Genomic DNA, 15066 nt, shown 5'->3' with positions numbered 1-15066 from the left:
ATAAAAAAAATCGATGAACATTTCCATTGAATAGTCATTTTATAAATTCATAGCATTCAAAATGTCAAAGAAATTGACATTTAAAAAAATAATATTTACAACAATCATGTGTATGGCAGCATGGTTTGATACGTGCTATGCTTGGAACCATTTAAAAACTGCTCGGAAGTTGCGTATTCACATGAGCAAAATAATTGCAACAAAGGTCTACTTGATACAGAAGCAACAACAACACTGCCATCGAACTGTAAACGATTCTGTTATTAAAATTAAAAAAACATCAACAACAACAATTCAAACATAACTTAAAAACATGTACAAAGCACATACAAATACGAATCATCAAATAACATTAACATAACACTTATCTCCCGGTCATATTCAAAATTGTGAAAAGACACAAATAACATGATTGACGACAATCCACCCGACGTGCCAATTTAATGAGTTAATAACTAGGTTAAAGTTAACGTGGTAAGCACCAACTTTATATTAATCAGTAAAATGTTCGCGAATTTAGACATTTAAATATGCAATACGAGTACATTAATAAACAGAAATGCTTTATATAAAAATGCAGTAATGATGTCCCAATAAATGTGTTATATGACAAAACTATTCTCGAATTAACCGGCAGATAGTTAATTTATCTTTACACGTTTGAGACAATTGGCATGGACTTCTTACGCTAACCAAACTATTTCATTCAGGAAAATATATTGCAGTAACTTTTATAAATTTAAAATCATCTTTAAACGAAGTTGATATAATGAAAATGATGTAACAAATAAAACTTGACTTTTGATTATGTACAATTTTATCACTGAATGTGGCAACATTCGATCTGTTACGACAGAAAAAAATGTGCAGCCTATATAACGTATTCATAAACCGGTACTTATAAAAATCTGCACAGTAGAAACCCGCAGACATATTGTCCAATAACGTTCCCATGGATTCGAATCTATGTATCTATCCCTTGGTAATGAATGCTTATCGTTGTAACAAGCAGTTGCAGAAAGAAAGCATTAAATGCATATTCAGCATCAAATCTTTTATACACAACATCAGACCGTTCCTAAACGCATCAAATTCTTGTTTTATGGATGCATAAATGCCTTTCTCCTCATCCAACTGGACCAGAATTGTGCATTGGAGACTACGTCCAAAGTGGAATGAGTTTTTCACGACGTGTCGTAAATATGACGGTGAAACACCATTTAAAAATTATAAACTAAAAATTTATAGAAACTGTTAAAGTAATTTCTATATTAGCATTTGAACGAATCCGAAGCTGTTCTAAATGAGTGCGAAGAGGCATCGTCGTGAAAAACAGTCCACGTGGTCAATCTGCGTTATATGCAAACTCGGGATTGGGAGTGTAGGTAATGTTTAATATAGTCCATGTGTGTCCTTCATAACCTCGAATTTTACATAAGATAAATCACCATATCGCAATACAGATAATTTAGAATTACATTGGTTGGATTTTTCACATGATTCTACAACACAATGAACATCCGAACTCTACGTTCCATACATTTTTATCACAAAACCATACAGCGATTCTGATGAACATGTAGCCTGTTGCAAACAAAAAATTGTATTCATGGTTATAATGTACAATCGAATCGATTAATAATTACACTTAAGAAAACGAAATATTACAACTGTATTAGAGTTGGCAAAATCTCTGATGGCAGCGCAGCATCATCATCCATATCAATTGTTAATGAAAAATATACAAGCATCACGAAACACTTCAAACAACTCACTACTACACGTTTTGACGTGTATCTCAATATTTGACATGTCACATGACATCAAGTGTGATGCCTGAAGTTGAGAACTAGATATGTTAATGGCGTCACTTGGTTGATGCTCCAAATAATACAGCTTGCATATTATTCGATGTCCTATTGAAGAAAGCGATTTCATCAGGCTGCTCAGCCATTCGGTGGAACAATAGACTTCTTGAAAAATTAATGTTTGCAACGAGACTGGCATCTGGAGATCACATCGATCCATGTACGACCCCCATAAATAAAGTTTTTCTAAATTGCAGAGCGTTGGTAGAATCTGTGATACGTGTGAAGCAGCAGTAGCCGTACCAAGCGACAGTCTATTCAAATTCGTATCTCGAAACAGTTCAAATAACTCACGACTACCAGTTTCAACGTGTAGATTGATATTGGACATGTCACATGAATTCAAGTTAGATATAATTTCATATGGCTGTATTTGCATATTGGATGTGTTATCTGAGTCACTTGGTTGTAGCTCCAAATGATACATCTTGCATATCGTTCGATGTCCTATTGCAGAAAGCGAGATCATCAAGCTGCACAGCCATTCTGTGGAACAAAATACTTCTTGAAAAGTTAATGTTTGCAACGAGACTGGCAGCTGAAGGTCACATCGATCCATGTAATACCCCCATAAATGAAGTGTTTCTAAATTGCAGAGTGTTGGTAGAATCTGTGATACGTGTGAAGCAGCAGCAGCTGTTCCAATCCACAGTGTACGTAAACTCGTATCTCGAAACATTTCAAACAACGCATTACTACCCGTTTTGACGAATAGCTCTATATTGGACATGTCACATGAAATCAAGTTTGATATCTCCGATGCCTTTGTTTGTGAACTAGATGCGTTAACGGGGCAAATTGATTGAAGCTCCAAACCATACAGCTTGCATATTATAGGATGTCCTAGTGAAGATAGTGCGGTGATCAGGCTGCACAACCATTCAGGGGAACAATAGCCTTCTTGAACAATTAATGTTTGCAACGAGACTGGAAGCTGGAGATCACAACGATCCATAAAATACCCCAATAAATTAAGTGATTGTAAGTTGCAGAGAGTAGGTAAAATCTGTGATGCATGCGAAGCAGCATCAGTCGTGCCAAGCCACAGTGTAGGTATATTCGTATCGCGAAACATTTCGAAGAACTCACTACTACCCGTTTTGACGTGTAGCTCAATATTTGACATGTCAAATAACGTGAAGATTGATATCATCTCTGATGCCAGTATTAGCGAACTAGATGTGTTAAAGTCGCAAATTGGTAGCAACTCCAAGTCATACACCTGGCACACTATAGGATGTCCAAGTGAAGAAATTGAGATCATCAGGTCACACAGCCATTCACGGAAACAATAACCCCTATGAATAATCAACTTTCGTAATGAGGATGGAAACTGGAAATCAAAATGACCGAAAACGTTTCCCCATAACTGAAGTATCTGTAACTTGCTGAGTGATGGAAGAATCCCTGATGCAAGTACAACATCGTCTGCTGTAAGCAATTTCATGTCGAATAAGCTAGTATCTCGAAATAGTTCATAAAATTCGTAACTACAACCTGCAAACCAAATAGTCATGTTGGACATGTCACATGCATCTTTACATACATGTTCTTTTAGAGAATCCGCAGTGCATTCATCAAAACCACATTCGATAGAGTAATGCAATGAAGATAATTTTACAAGTAGCATATGAATGAAAGACGCAGAACATGTAGCGTGACGTAATGAAATAGTTGTTAAAGAGGCAGGAATACACAATTCTTGATTTAAATCAGACTGTACAATATCTAGATAATCTAATTTAGACATAGATGGAAGCACAACCGACACAGATAATACATTAATTTGTACTTGTAACACTAGCTGTCGAATGTTCATATCATGTAATGCTTTGCAAAGATCGTCACTCCATGTCGTCTGCAATCGCTCAAGGCAGGGCTCAGACATTCTGAGGATCTGTAATATTTCATGAATTGTCAGTGTTGCATTATCTAAAACAAGTGATCTTACATTTGAAATGTTCTCCATTAAAACTGCCCTAAAAACATTAGTATCGGATTCATCAAGGAGTAAAATATAAAATATTTGCACTTGAGGCATAAGTCTTTCTGTCCACTGAGTATAGCCTCACTAAAACAATCAATTATCATTCGCTGATACAATACACATATAGCATAGCAACGATCAAGAACAAGGTCTTCACCAAATTGTTTAGTTTGTAGTATGTTTCCGCCGTTACATTCCTGAAGTGTTTGGCATTCGATAAAACGATTGGTTGAAATGTACAAGCGTATTCCCTTGTTTATGACATTGAGGAAGTCGTTGTCTACCAAGCAACTGATCACTTGATTAGCTACTTCACATTTTAATCCACAAAGGTATGTTATAACCTGACTCATTTCTAACACAAAATATTTGCTTTTATTCTTGCTGGTAATAAACTCAATGGCATCCTTTGGATGTTGTGCAATGTAATAAGCAGCTAGAAATTCCTGCAACGTCTCATGTAGAAATGAAAACTGCGAATGGCATGGTAATGCGGAACAAAATCTTTCTGTTAAAATACAGATTCAAGAGAAAACTTCAAATCTTGTTTTGATAAATATTTTCTTATTTCCGACTCGGTGAACACAACATACCTTTTATTCGTGCATGTGAAATGAAATGCTATTTTAGAAATCGCATCTAAAATATTTACATTCGGCTCAATATAGCTCGTTTTCGACAGACATTCAAACGGTGGTGGATTGAAAAATCCCGTTTGCGTATTTGCTTTTTTGAAAAGACTGTCCAAAAGAAGACTGTTCACTTCGCAAACAGAATTACTTAAGTACATATTATCCATCCAAAGTCGCAGAAGCAATGTCAACCACCAAGGTGACATTAACACATGAGAAAGTTTACGTTCTTCAATGTACGTCATAAAGTCGATATGCATATTAAGATTTTCAATTTGAAAACTTCTAAGTAAGCGTTTTACAAGCTCCGTTGGGCTGGTTATTCCTTCAACTTCCAGAAGTGCGTCAATGTGAGAATCTTTGATACGCTGATCTAACATTTTCCATGGTCGTGTTGTGATTAATGCTACACATTGCTTATGAGAAGTGGCTATTTGAGGTAATGGTATTTCATTCGATTGATCTCTCCACTCGTTCAGACCATCCATCGTTATGATGCATGTCTTACGTTCCATAATTCGATGTAAAAGTCGGTATATTTCTTTACGTTTTTCCTCGTCCGAATATATTCTATCGATTATTAATGATTTTATTATCTCTGCTACCTCACTCTGCCCCTTGGTATCTCTCAAAGGGATATGAAATAGGAACTTGAATCTGTTCAACGTGTCTACATCTGTGAATGTAGCGGTGTGTTCTTCAGTTCGTGGCGAAATCGCCTCGCACCAGTCAAGAACTAATTTCGATAGAAATGTAGACTTTCCACTTCCGCTTTCTCCTTGCAAAAAAAGCAAGGCTATGTAATTGTTCACCTTTGTACAATAGGTTCTTGAATTTGTTAAGAGGTACATCCATTTTAATCCGAGAACCATCTGGTTCAAGTTTCACATGGCTCAATTTTGATTGTATAAATATATCCCGAATGTTTTTGTCATTACCGGACCAAAACGGTGAAACAGACACGCAGCTTTGAGTCTTCTGGTAGAAATGTATAAATTGCTCAAGAAAATCTGAAATTAAAAAAAACAACACTTGAAAACAACTTTTAACAGACCAAAATCATTCTTAAACATGTGGCATATTTTTGTCCATCAAAAAGCTTATTTCAATTAACGTTTAATATGGTTTTTAAGTAACCCACATATAGGTGTATACATTCGTTTTTGAATACGTTTTATATGGGAAAGACATTTGCACAATACAGGAATGATAGGAATATATGACTAAAACATACACTGGTAAACAAATTAGCTCGGTTTGTGCTAATTGATTCTTATTGTTGATCACTTTTTGGACAGTCTGAACATGTTTATCACATAATTATTTAAATGTTTACAAATATTTCATACTCAAATCACACTCAACTTTTAATGTATGCAGTAGTAATGACATATCCGTGAAATTGCTACATTCACTTAATACTACTATAACTAATTGCGGGGCTCATGATCGCAAAATCGTTTCAAATAGGCAGGCATATTTGCATTTATTCACTGTTCGGCTAATTACATTGAATTCGAAAGTCAGACATACCTTTACAAGATTGCTCGTAGTTCGAATTGAGTTCGAGTGTAGACTTCCGACAATAAATATAAATTTCCTGTTTACATTGTCCAATGTGTTCACTAAGGTCCTGTTTAAATTTGTCCGCATGTGCACTAAAATCTTTTCTACTGTTGTCAATGTAAATCCGCATCTCGTCAATAGCCGTCTCAGTTATATTTTCAACTTTCTTAAGTTTATTTTGTGCATCCTCTAACAAATCAACAATTTCCTCCGTTGTTAGCTTCAGAACGTCGGTTTGTAGCTAGACAGAAAAAACTGTCTTTAAAGTTGTGGTAAAAAGAAATTCATGTTTTATGTAACATACATATTTATCCATATACATGAGTATGCAGGCGGGTTGATAAGGATTACGCATAGGTCATGCAAATCGCATTTCTAGGTTCATATTTTAATAATACATTTACAGAATAAGTTGTTGTAAGCGATTGATATAATTATTTTAAACATAGCGAATGAAAAGTATCTCACATCGAATTACTCGTATATGATGGATAAATTATAAATAAAATTCATTTAGACAACATTAATAATTCATTTTCATTTAATACCTTTTTATGAAGTAATGAAAGCAACACGACAACGAACGAAATCAAGGACGCTGTATATAAAATAAAAACGAGTACTTTTGGCAAAGTTGGATAACCGCACATACATAGACGGACTTGACTCGCCGCAATTCATTATTCTATACCTTTGCTAATTTGCTCAATGCCTCCTTTGCAGCGAGGTCTTGCGCTAGACATGTTGTGTCAGTTAACAGGTTAGTCAGTGTATGTACAATGTTCTGAAGATCTGCATCTGTGACCTTGCAAGAAGACGAATGGCGTACTCTTCTGCCAATTTCCCGCGCCTATAAAATATCTATGAAGTACAGCACTTTATAATGAAAGAGTGATAGTTTGTAACGATAACCACTTAAAGAACTGCGTACCGACTTAAAAAACCGACTATATTCATGTATACAGCTTTATAATTCATTACCCTTTTAATCAGTATAATATTCTTACAAAAATACTAAAAATACATATATTAACTTAATTAAAAACTTATTAACTTAATTTCCACCGTCAAGCAAATAAAACACAAAAGGCTTTAAATATATGAACAAGCTTACTCATAACAACATAATTTGACAGGTGAGACGTGTAAAAAAAATACCTTTCCCCACTATGTGGTAAAAGCAAAATTTAAATCACAATTAAAAATTAGGCGATTTTTTCCAAGAGATAAGATATATAACAAGTTTCTAGGAAATACTGTTGATATCAGTGAACTTATGAAACTTGATTTGACGGACCAACGAACGGACGTAGATTAAATTATTAAGTGATATTTTGTTGGACTTAATGAACACATACAATGAATATAACAACCACGTATTTACCTTTGTTAAGAGGCATGGTGGATGATTTTTTCCTAGAGCTATGGGGAACGAAAACTTGCTATCGAAGTGTTTGCAGTTCATCATAAATTGATTATTCCATTGAAGTCTGTATCTTGAACCGAAAGGTTTCCAATATAACCGTCTGGAGGTAAATAAGCCATGGCTATTTGCCAAGGACTGGATGCCCAGTGATTCGCCGATGTATTTTTCCACGAAGGGTTCGAAAATTTATGTTGCTTTGCAACTTCGACAAGAACTTTATTACAAACGTTAGCAGGACATGGTCGTGGTTGCTTTAATGGTGTGTCATGCATAGATGTGCATAGGCTTTGTGCTCCTCGCTGATTGCATATTCCTGTTGAAGGACATTTCAGCAAGTTTGCGGTGTGGCAGACAACACAAGGGACTGCGCCACTTGTCAAGACAGCGTTGTATATATTGTCATGTAGAATTTTAGCCTCATTCTCAACGAACTGCTGTAGACCGGATTTTGCAATATCAATTGCCAGCCATGCCTTCAGCCAGTTCGTCCTTTCCGACTCAGTGAACACATCGGCTAGACTCGCCATTATGTTTTAGTTTGCTACATCGCAAAAGGGAATCAATATTCAGGAGAAACACGTCAAGGCTTTGGCATCACCTGTAAAATACAAATATAAATTACATCAGCAAAGTCATTTAAAACTCTTTAGACTGTGTATGTGATAACGACTTCTGTTGCCTATATTATTATTTTTTCTTTTATTTTGCCATGTTTGACATTTACATAAACAACATTTACATTTTCATACACAACACATTGGTAATATACATACAACATATATGTGGCACACTCGTACAGAATAGTTTTTAGATTTACACAAGTGTAAAGAAATAAAAAAATACAGAGCTCTCTTTCATAATAGTTCACACACATACAGCATATATTGTGTTAATAAATCATTTATATGAGAGAAACAAAAAAGCGTGCACTCAGGCGAATTCACACTGACTTTCACATGCACACAAAAAATACACTAACACACACACGAGCACGTACGCACGTACGCACTCGCACGCATACAAACAATACAAATTGTGTTTAAATGGTTCAAGAAAAAACAGCATTTTAACAACACATCCATACATACATAATTAAATTGTTTTTGAATATGCAACTGTTATTATTTTCTGGTTAACGTTTTAAACATAAACAAGTTCCGATTGTTTGAGTATGGGTATTTATATAAAATTAAATATGTACGAATTGTTGGAATTGATAGCCCATGTTATAACATGTATTTTGATTCAAATTTGCTTTTATGTCAACCGATATTTGATAAGTATATTCATAGTTTATGTCATAGTGTTTTGTATGCTATTAACGAATCATAAAAGGTAGATTGCATACTGAATTTTTATAAATACAAAATTGTTGTCTATATTATATTTTCGATGTTGAGTATAGTGGTTTGAAGATGTCGTGAGAAAGATGGTGGCGATAATTATTATGCATTTAATATGTCGATTATAATATTGACATTTATTTTGATTATGATTATATTATAAAGCTAAGAGGATGATTTTAAGTGTAACTGAATCAATAGTCAAGCACTTAAGAAACATCTTTTTATAATAAAATTAACATATTGATTATTGAAGCACTTGAAATTAAGTTAGAAACATATAAATTAACAGACGCTTTAACGGCCCGGCAAGCCTCGCCGTGCAAACCAACTCGTCTGATAAATTCAAGTACACCAATGCACAAACCTAATATACTATTATCATCTGGATAAGCTCAATTGCAGACGGCCAATTGAAACGGAATATTGCATATTGCAGTATGTTTTCTCAGCTTACTGATTCAAATGTTACACTTAATGTCAGTTAAAATGCATTACATACACATTAAGCAACAATTAGTTATCAACATAAATGGTTATGTTTAAGTAAATCCGAACAAACAACAGTGACTGGTAGTGTTGACATGTTTTTTTAGAGTTCGAGTAAAGCAGTTTACTACTGCATGTGTAGTTGCCAAACATAAACGGCCTTAAAGTGACTGCACCTTTTGTGCGATGTCTAGAAGAAGAATATGGTCGAACTGGGGAATGATGAATAGGTTTGAACTGGTGAATGAAGAATAGGGTTGAACTGGGGAATGAAGAAAAGGGTTGATCTGGGGAATGAAGAATAGGGTTGAACTGGGGAATGAAGAATATGGTTGAACTGGGGAATGAAGAAAATGGTTGAACTGGGGAATGAAGAATAGGGTTGAACTGGGGAATGAAGAATAGGGTTGAACTGGGGAATGAAGAATAGGGTTGAACGGGTAAATGAAGAATAGGGTTGAACTGGGGAATGCAGAATATGGTTGAACTGGGGAATGACGAAAAGGGTTGGACTGGGGAGTGAAGAATATGGTTGAACTGGGGAGTGAAGAATATGGTTGAACTGGGGAATGAAGAATATGGTTTAACTGGGGAATGAAGAAAAGGGTTGAACTGGGGAATGAAGAAAAGGGTTGGACTGGGGACCGAAGAATATGGTTGAACTGGGGAATGAAGAATATAGTTGAACTGGGGAATGAAGAATAGGGTTGAACTGGGGAATGAAGAATAGGGTTGAACTGGGGAATGATAAATAGGGTTGAACTGGGGAATGAAGAATATGGTTGAACTGGGGAATGATAAATAGGGTTGAACAGGTGAATGAAGAATAGGGTTGAACTGGGGAATGAAGAAAAGGGTTGGACTGGGGAGTGAAGAATATGGTTGAACTGGTGAGTGAAGAATATGGTTGAACTGGGGAATGAAGAATATGGTTGAACTGGGGAATGAAGAATAAGGTTGAACTGGGGAATGAAGAATATGGTTGAACTGGGGAATGAAGAATAGGGTTGAACTGGGGAATGAAGAATGTGGTTGAACTGGGGAATGAAGAATATGGTTTAACTGGGGAATGAAGAAAAGGGTTGAACTGGGGAGTGACGAATATGATTTACCTGGGAAATGAAGAATAGGATTGCACTGGTGAATGAAGAATATGGTTGAACTGGGGAATGAAGAATAGGGTTGAACTGGGGAATGAAGAATAGGGTTGAACTGGGGAATGAAGAATAGGGTTGCACTGGGGAATGAAGAATATGGTTCAACTGGGGAATGAAGAAAAGGGTTCAACTGGGGAATGAAGAAAAGGGTTGGACTGGGGAGTGAAGAATAGGGTTGAACTGGGGAATGAAGAAAAGGGTTGAACTGGGGAATGAAGAATAGGGTTGAACTGGGGAATGATAAATAGGGTTGAACTGGGGAATGAAGAATAGGGTTGAACTGGGGAATGAAGAATAGGGTTCAACTGGGGAATGAAGAATGGGGTTGAACCGGGAACTCCCTTCAATCGCTGCATAGTCATAACATAGAAGTAGTGAAAGAAAATGATAGAAATCTAGACTCTTTTTAATAACTAATGATTCAAGAATATGATGATAATAAAGATAGAGCTGTCTCCAATATTTAATACAAGAATTGGTTATATGATGTTGTTTATTGAAGTTTTAGATATACATTGTACCTTATTTGGACACGTGAATTTTATCTGAGAACAAGTTGATTATCAGTTTCACTTGTCCAGGGACAAGTAACAAACTAGTGTATTTCCACATCTCTGAATAATGTAACAATGAAATGTACCAGTGATCAAGGGTAATTATAAATAATCTTAAACTGGTAACACATTTGTTTCAATGAACACATTCTCACACGTGTATGTTGTGGTGCTGTATAGTGACGTGAATTTGAGTTTCATTATAGTTTTGTTTTCTAGATAAAATCAATTTATGTTTATAAAAAAGAGACATTCATTCTTAATAAGAGAATACGAATTTAAAAGTTATTTACTGTATAAATATAAGTCAATATAAATCGTATGACCGAAGGACTTGTTCACTTTTTAACTCAAATGTTTTGAAGTTCATCGACATTACCTTTTCCATGTCCCATGGAGCAAAGCCAGTTTTAAACCCAGGGACGTAGTTCGAACAAAGTTAGTTAAAAGTCGTTACATGCCTGAAAACAAATTTCTTGACCTTGACACCTGGGGCATTATTTGAAAATTCTTATTAGAGGCCAACTTGGTGTTCTTGCATATCAAATATGTAACCCTCTACCCTTGTGACTTAGAGAAGTCTAAGTTTTAATGTCAAATTATACGTTTAGCTCCTATGACCGAAATATTCAACACACCGAAAATATTTTTACCACTTTTAAAGGAAGACACCCAAGGATTATTCCTGTGAATTTGTCGCGCAGTTCAAGAGAAGTAGGTTAACAGAATATTAAACAGACCCACCGACGAACAGACGTCAAACATGATCTCGACATCCTTAATGCTGTACATGAGCATTACATGCACTTAAAAAAAATAAAATGAAATCATGAAACAAAGAGACATAAACATGAGCTTGTATTGTTTTAAAATACGTATATATTATTAATTTAACATATGCATGAACTTCTGAACATTTCTTATTACAAAAAAATGATATAAACACATACTGTTCTGCAAATTTATCAAACGGCTCGCAAAAAACCCCACATGGAATCCTGTCTCAAGTGTCTTTATGTGCATAACTTTAATGCACTATTCGCATTACTTATTACAAACACAAAACATATATAATGTTATATTTTAAAGGGCATTTCTTGCCGACATTATGTTGGTCTTTGAATATGCGTAATATTTTTCATATGTTTAGAAACAATTTTTGCAAATTGTAAATAAATAAAAACAAACTTAATATAAGCTAAACAATTAATATATTTGGACTAGCACTCGCAGATCATGTCATTTAATCTAAAACGAGTTTCGAAATTGCTAACTGAATATGAGTATCGTACTTGTAATTTGATTCTATTTCAATATTGGGATATTTTGAATTCATGTTTAAACTTCAAAACATCAGGTTCATCGCCCCAGACGACACGTGCACAAAGAGTTCTAAAAAGCAGTAATTAGAAAAATATTTTATCGATATTTGATCATAATGCAAATTAGACTGGTAACCTCGAGCCCATTTTCTGAAATATCCTATTGATGTTTTTCAAGTTTAGATAATGAGCCTATTTGAATACCCATGCATGGGGTTATTTGATCGGGACCATTTTACGTAATTGAATTTACTGAGGAGGTCTATTTTATTGTTAAGCTATTGAACTTTTGTATGTTTGATATATAGATTTTAAACATTATAATAAGACCACAGAATAATTTCAGGTCTCTTATTTAAACTTATCTTTGTCAAATAATTTTATAACATTAAAAAATCGCCGCAGCAAAATCAATATAGTGCCAATAGCGTACTAAAGGGAGCCGAAATGAGAGACTCAAAGAAGAACATATGCTCCGTTCAACACAAAATAATCGGACGGTTCTGTAAATTCCAAACATGTAAAGACCGGATTTTTCAATGAGTTTTTACTTTTCGTTTTGTTCGTGATTGGCTCCATATGCCTATTTAAAAGAAATGTGTGTGATATTGCAATGTAGTAAACAATTCCGACAATTTTACCTGTGAAAAATGAATAACGAGTTGATTTTCGTACTAAAAGTGAAGCGCATCGCTTGCATTAATTAATGTTAATTAACATTAAAGTTACCTATGACCGTATGAATTAAAATAAACAAAAAATAAAAAAACAAACACAAACATTGACTCGATAAAAATACATGTTCTAGTGAATTCCACTTGTGCCCTTTACATTTCAATATTAAAAAACATTTTTCGCAGCATTTCCTTATTTGTGTGCTACCACTTTTTATTGATTATCGTTTATACTTTCAACGAAATATAAACAATTTGCATCAACATAATTTAAACACATCTACATACTTTAAACACGGAATCTACATTATCAACACACAATAATAAGAACGAAATTCATAGCACTCCAATATATACGTATGTATACTAATCTATATTTTCATAATCAACAAGTGCAATTTTGACATTACACTTTTAATGAAGATTGTAATGATTCTTGCAACCGATCGGTATATTTTCCTATTAAATTCAACATTAAACCTATCACCGATTTTAACAAAATTGGCATTATAATGAAATTGGGTATGCTTACTTAACACTTATCTTTACAAGAATGTTAAAAATAATATTACAAAAGTTTGTTATTATCAGATGTACGGTTTCGCTCTGAACGCATGAAAGTTAACATTACATTCCATCGCTGTAAAACTGAGTTAAAACTAATACAAAGTTGTCGACCTTATCAGTTTCAATAAACCCATACAATTGCACACGTATCACTATTACTACAACAATTTCGTCTGTAATACATGCATATTTTTTTTAAAGTCTAACAGTAAAATTAATACAAAATGTAATCTTACTTGCACATTTTGATCCAAAGCGGATTGAGTGTAAATTAAAACTTTGATATGCACTGCGGTGATCGATCTTTACTTTACCTTACCCAGAAGTATAGGATAACTTCAACGAGTTACCAAATACGTGTCCTTCTGTGCAATTCAGCGTTATGAAGTAGTTTAAAAAGATAAAGCTTAACTTTAAGTTTACATTTATTGATTTTCTCGTAATACCTCTTTATTGTATTTTTTTATTTTCATCGCTCACAAATGCATTTTTATGGTGGCATGGTACGGCCATATATAACTTGTTCGCAAAATGACACGAAAGTTCTCATAGAATAAAAAGCGAAGATATTCATTATATTCATATATGCAAAACGACATATCTGGCTTAGAAACATGTTTAAAATGTATGTTCATTTATTGATTATTATCAATAGAACTAGGAAAAATTGTAGCACAGCTTTATTTAATAAAAGTTTTTTTTGCACACCAAGACTATTTATTATTCCAAACTATATTAGATGTTTGATAGAAATTCATAAAATGACTTTTTTCAAGAATACTATATTAAATTACGTATAAGGTTAAACAAGCGGTTATTGACTACATAAAACTAATTTTACTAATTTTGCAAGCTCAAGAAAAAATATAAGAGCGGTTTATTCTGGAATAAATATTCACGCTTTCCGTCTGACGTACGGATGCCTGTCAAGGACATAACTTCTATCAAATGTATCACTTTCACATCCATCAGAGGTATCAACATTAAACTTCATTTAAAGGAGGTTCAAAATACAAAACCACTACTATTGATACCATAAATACATGGCTATTGCGACTTGCTTGTTAATGTTTCATACTAAACTGCTGTCTGCGGCGTTACTCCTTTTCACACATACGCGATATGATTCACCTATTTCTCTCTAAAGTAACAAATAAATCAAAACCTACAAAGCCCTAATCAAATAACTACTAGTATTTCACACATATCACCACGTTGGTCACTGTAAAACTACTTACATTTTTCTTAGTTTAGTAGGCTTATTATTATGAAGTGCTCGTGCTTATGCGATTGACTGACAACTGTCCTTTTTTGTGAAAAAGGTAAGGGCGAAATGGCTGTTAGAATGTTTTCAAGACAAATCCTCAAAAATGTTATGTGGACGGTTCAGGAATCTTACAACACCATCCTCGGATTTGAAATCGTTCGATATTCAAAAGGTAGTAGGCGACATGTCTCTTGATAGCGTTCACGGTCATTTC

At 34.4% G+C, this 15066-nt stretch overlaps 2 protein-coding genes across 3 annotated transcripts; both read right to left on the bottom strand.

The window, feature by feature from the left end:
* Positions 1 to 243: 243 nt before the first annotated feature.
* Positions 244 to 13945, bottom strand: LOC127847060 (uncharacterized). Of its 2 annotated transcripts, none has more exons than XM_052378645.1 (5): positions 13822 to 13945; positions 7438 to 8077; positions 6745 to 6903; positions 6021 to 6294; positions 244 to 5497 (listed from the first exon to the last, which is right to left on the bottom strand). In XM_052378645.1, exon 5 carries the CDS (start codon positions 3907 to 3909, stop codon positions 1723 to 1725), a length of 2187 nt encoding a protein of 728 aa, XP_052234605.1. In that variant the 5' UTR covers positions 3910 to 5497; positions 6021 to 6294; positions 6745 to 6903; positions 7438 to 8077; positions 13822 to 13945; the 3' UTR covers positions 244 to 1722. Both variants share the same exon structure in this region, with proteins under 2 accessions (XP_052234605.1, XP_052234606.1).
* Positions 8046 to 11417, bottom strand: LOC127848986 (uncharacterized). The gene is made up of 4 exons (XM_052381714.1): positions 11402 to 11417; positions 10424 to 10573; positions 9488 to 10273; positions 8046 to 8077 (listed from the first exon to the last, which is right to left on the bottom strand). The coding sequence occupies exons 1-4, from the start codon at positions 11415 to 11417 to the stop codon at positions 8046 to 8048; spliced, it is 984 nt and encodes a 327-aa protein (XP_052237674.1).
* Positions 13946 to 15066: the final 1121 nt, after the last annotated feature.

Source organism: Dreissena polymorpha, chromosome 10, assembly GCF_020536995.1.
Source record: "Dreissena polymorpha isolate Duluth1 chromosome 10, UMN_Dpol_1.0, whole genome shotgun sequence".
NCBI lineage: Eukaryota > Metazoa > Mollusca > Bivalvia > Myida > Dreissenidae > Dreissena > Dreissena polymorpha.
The sequence above is the reverse complement of the archived record's forward strand: the minus strand, read 5'-3'. Positions and strand labels throughout refer to the sequence as shown.

Bases quoted from the DNA above. Each gene is read 5' to 3' on its own strand.
- LOC127847060 (XM_052378645.1), bottom strand. From the start codon at position 3,909: ATGCCTCAAGTGCAAATATTTTATATTTTACTCCTTGATGAATCCGAT.
- LOC127848986 (XM_052381714.1), bottom strand. The intron at 10,274-10,423 runs GTAAATCATATT...TTCATTCCCCAG, and splicing joins TCCTATTCTTCATTTCCCAG to TTCAACCTTATTCTTCATTC. The intron at 8,078-9,487 runs GTGCAGTCACTT...TGTATTTTACAG, and splicing joins TTCTAGACATCGCACAAAAG to GTGATGCCAAAGCCTTGACG.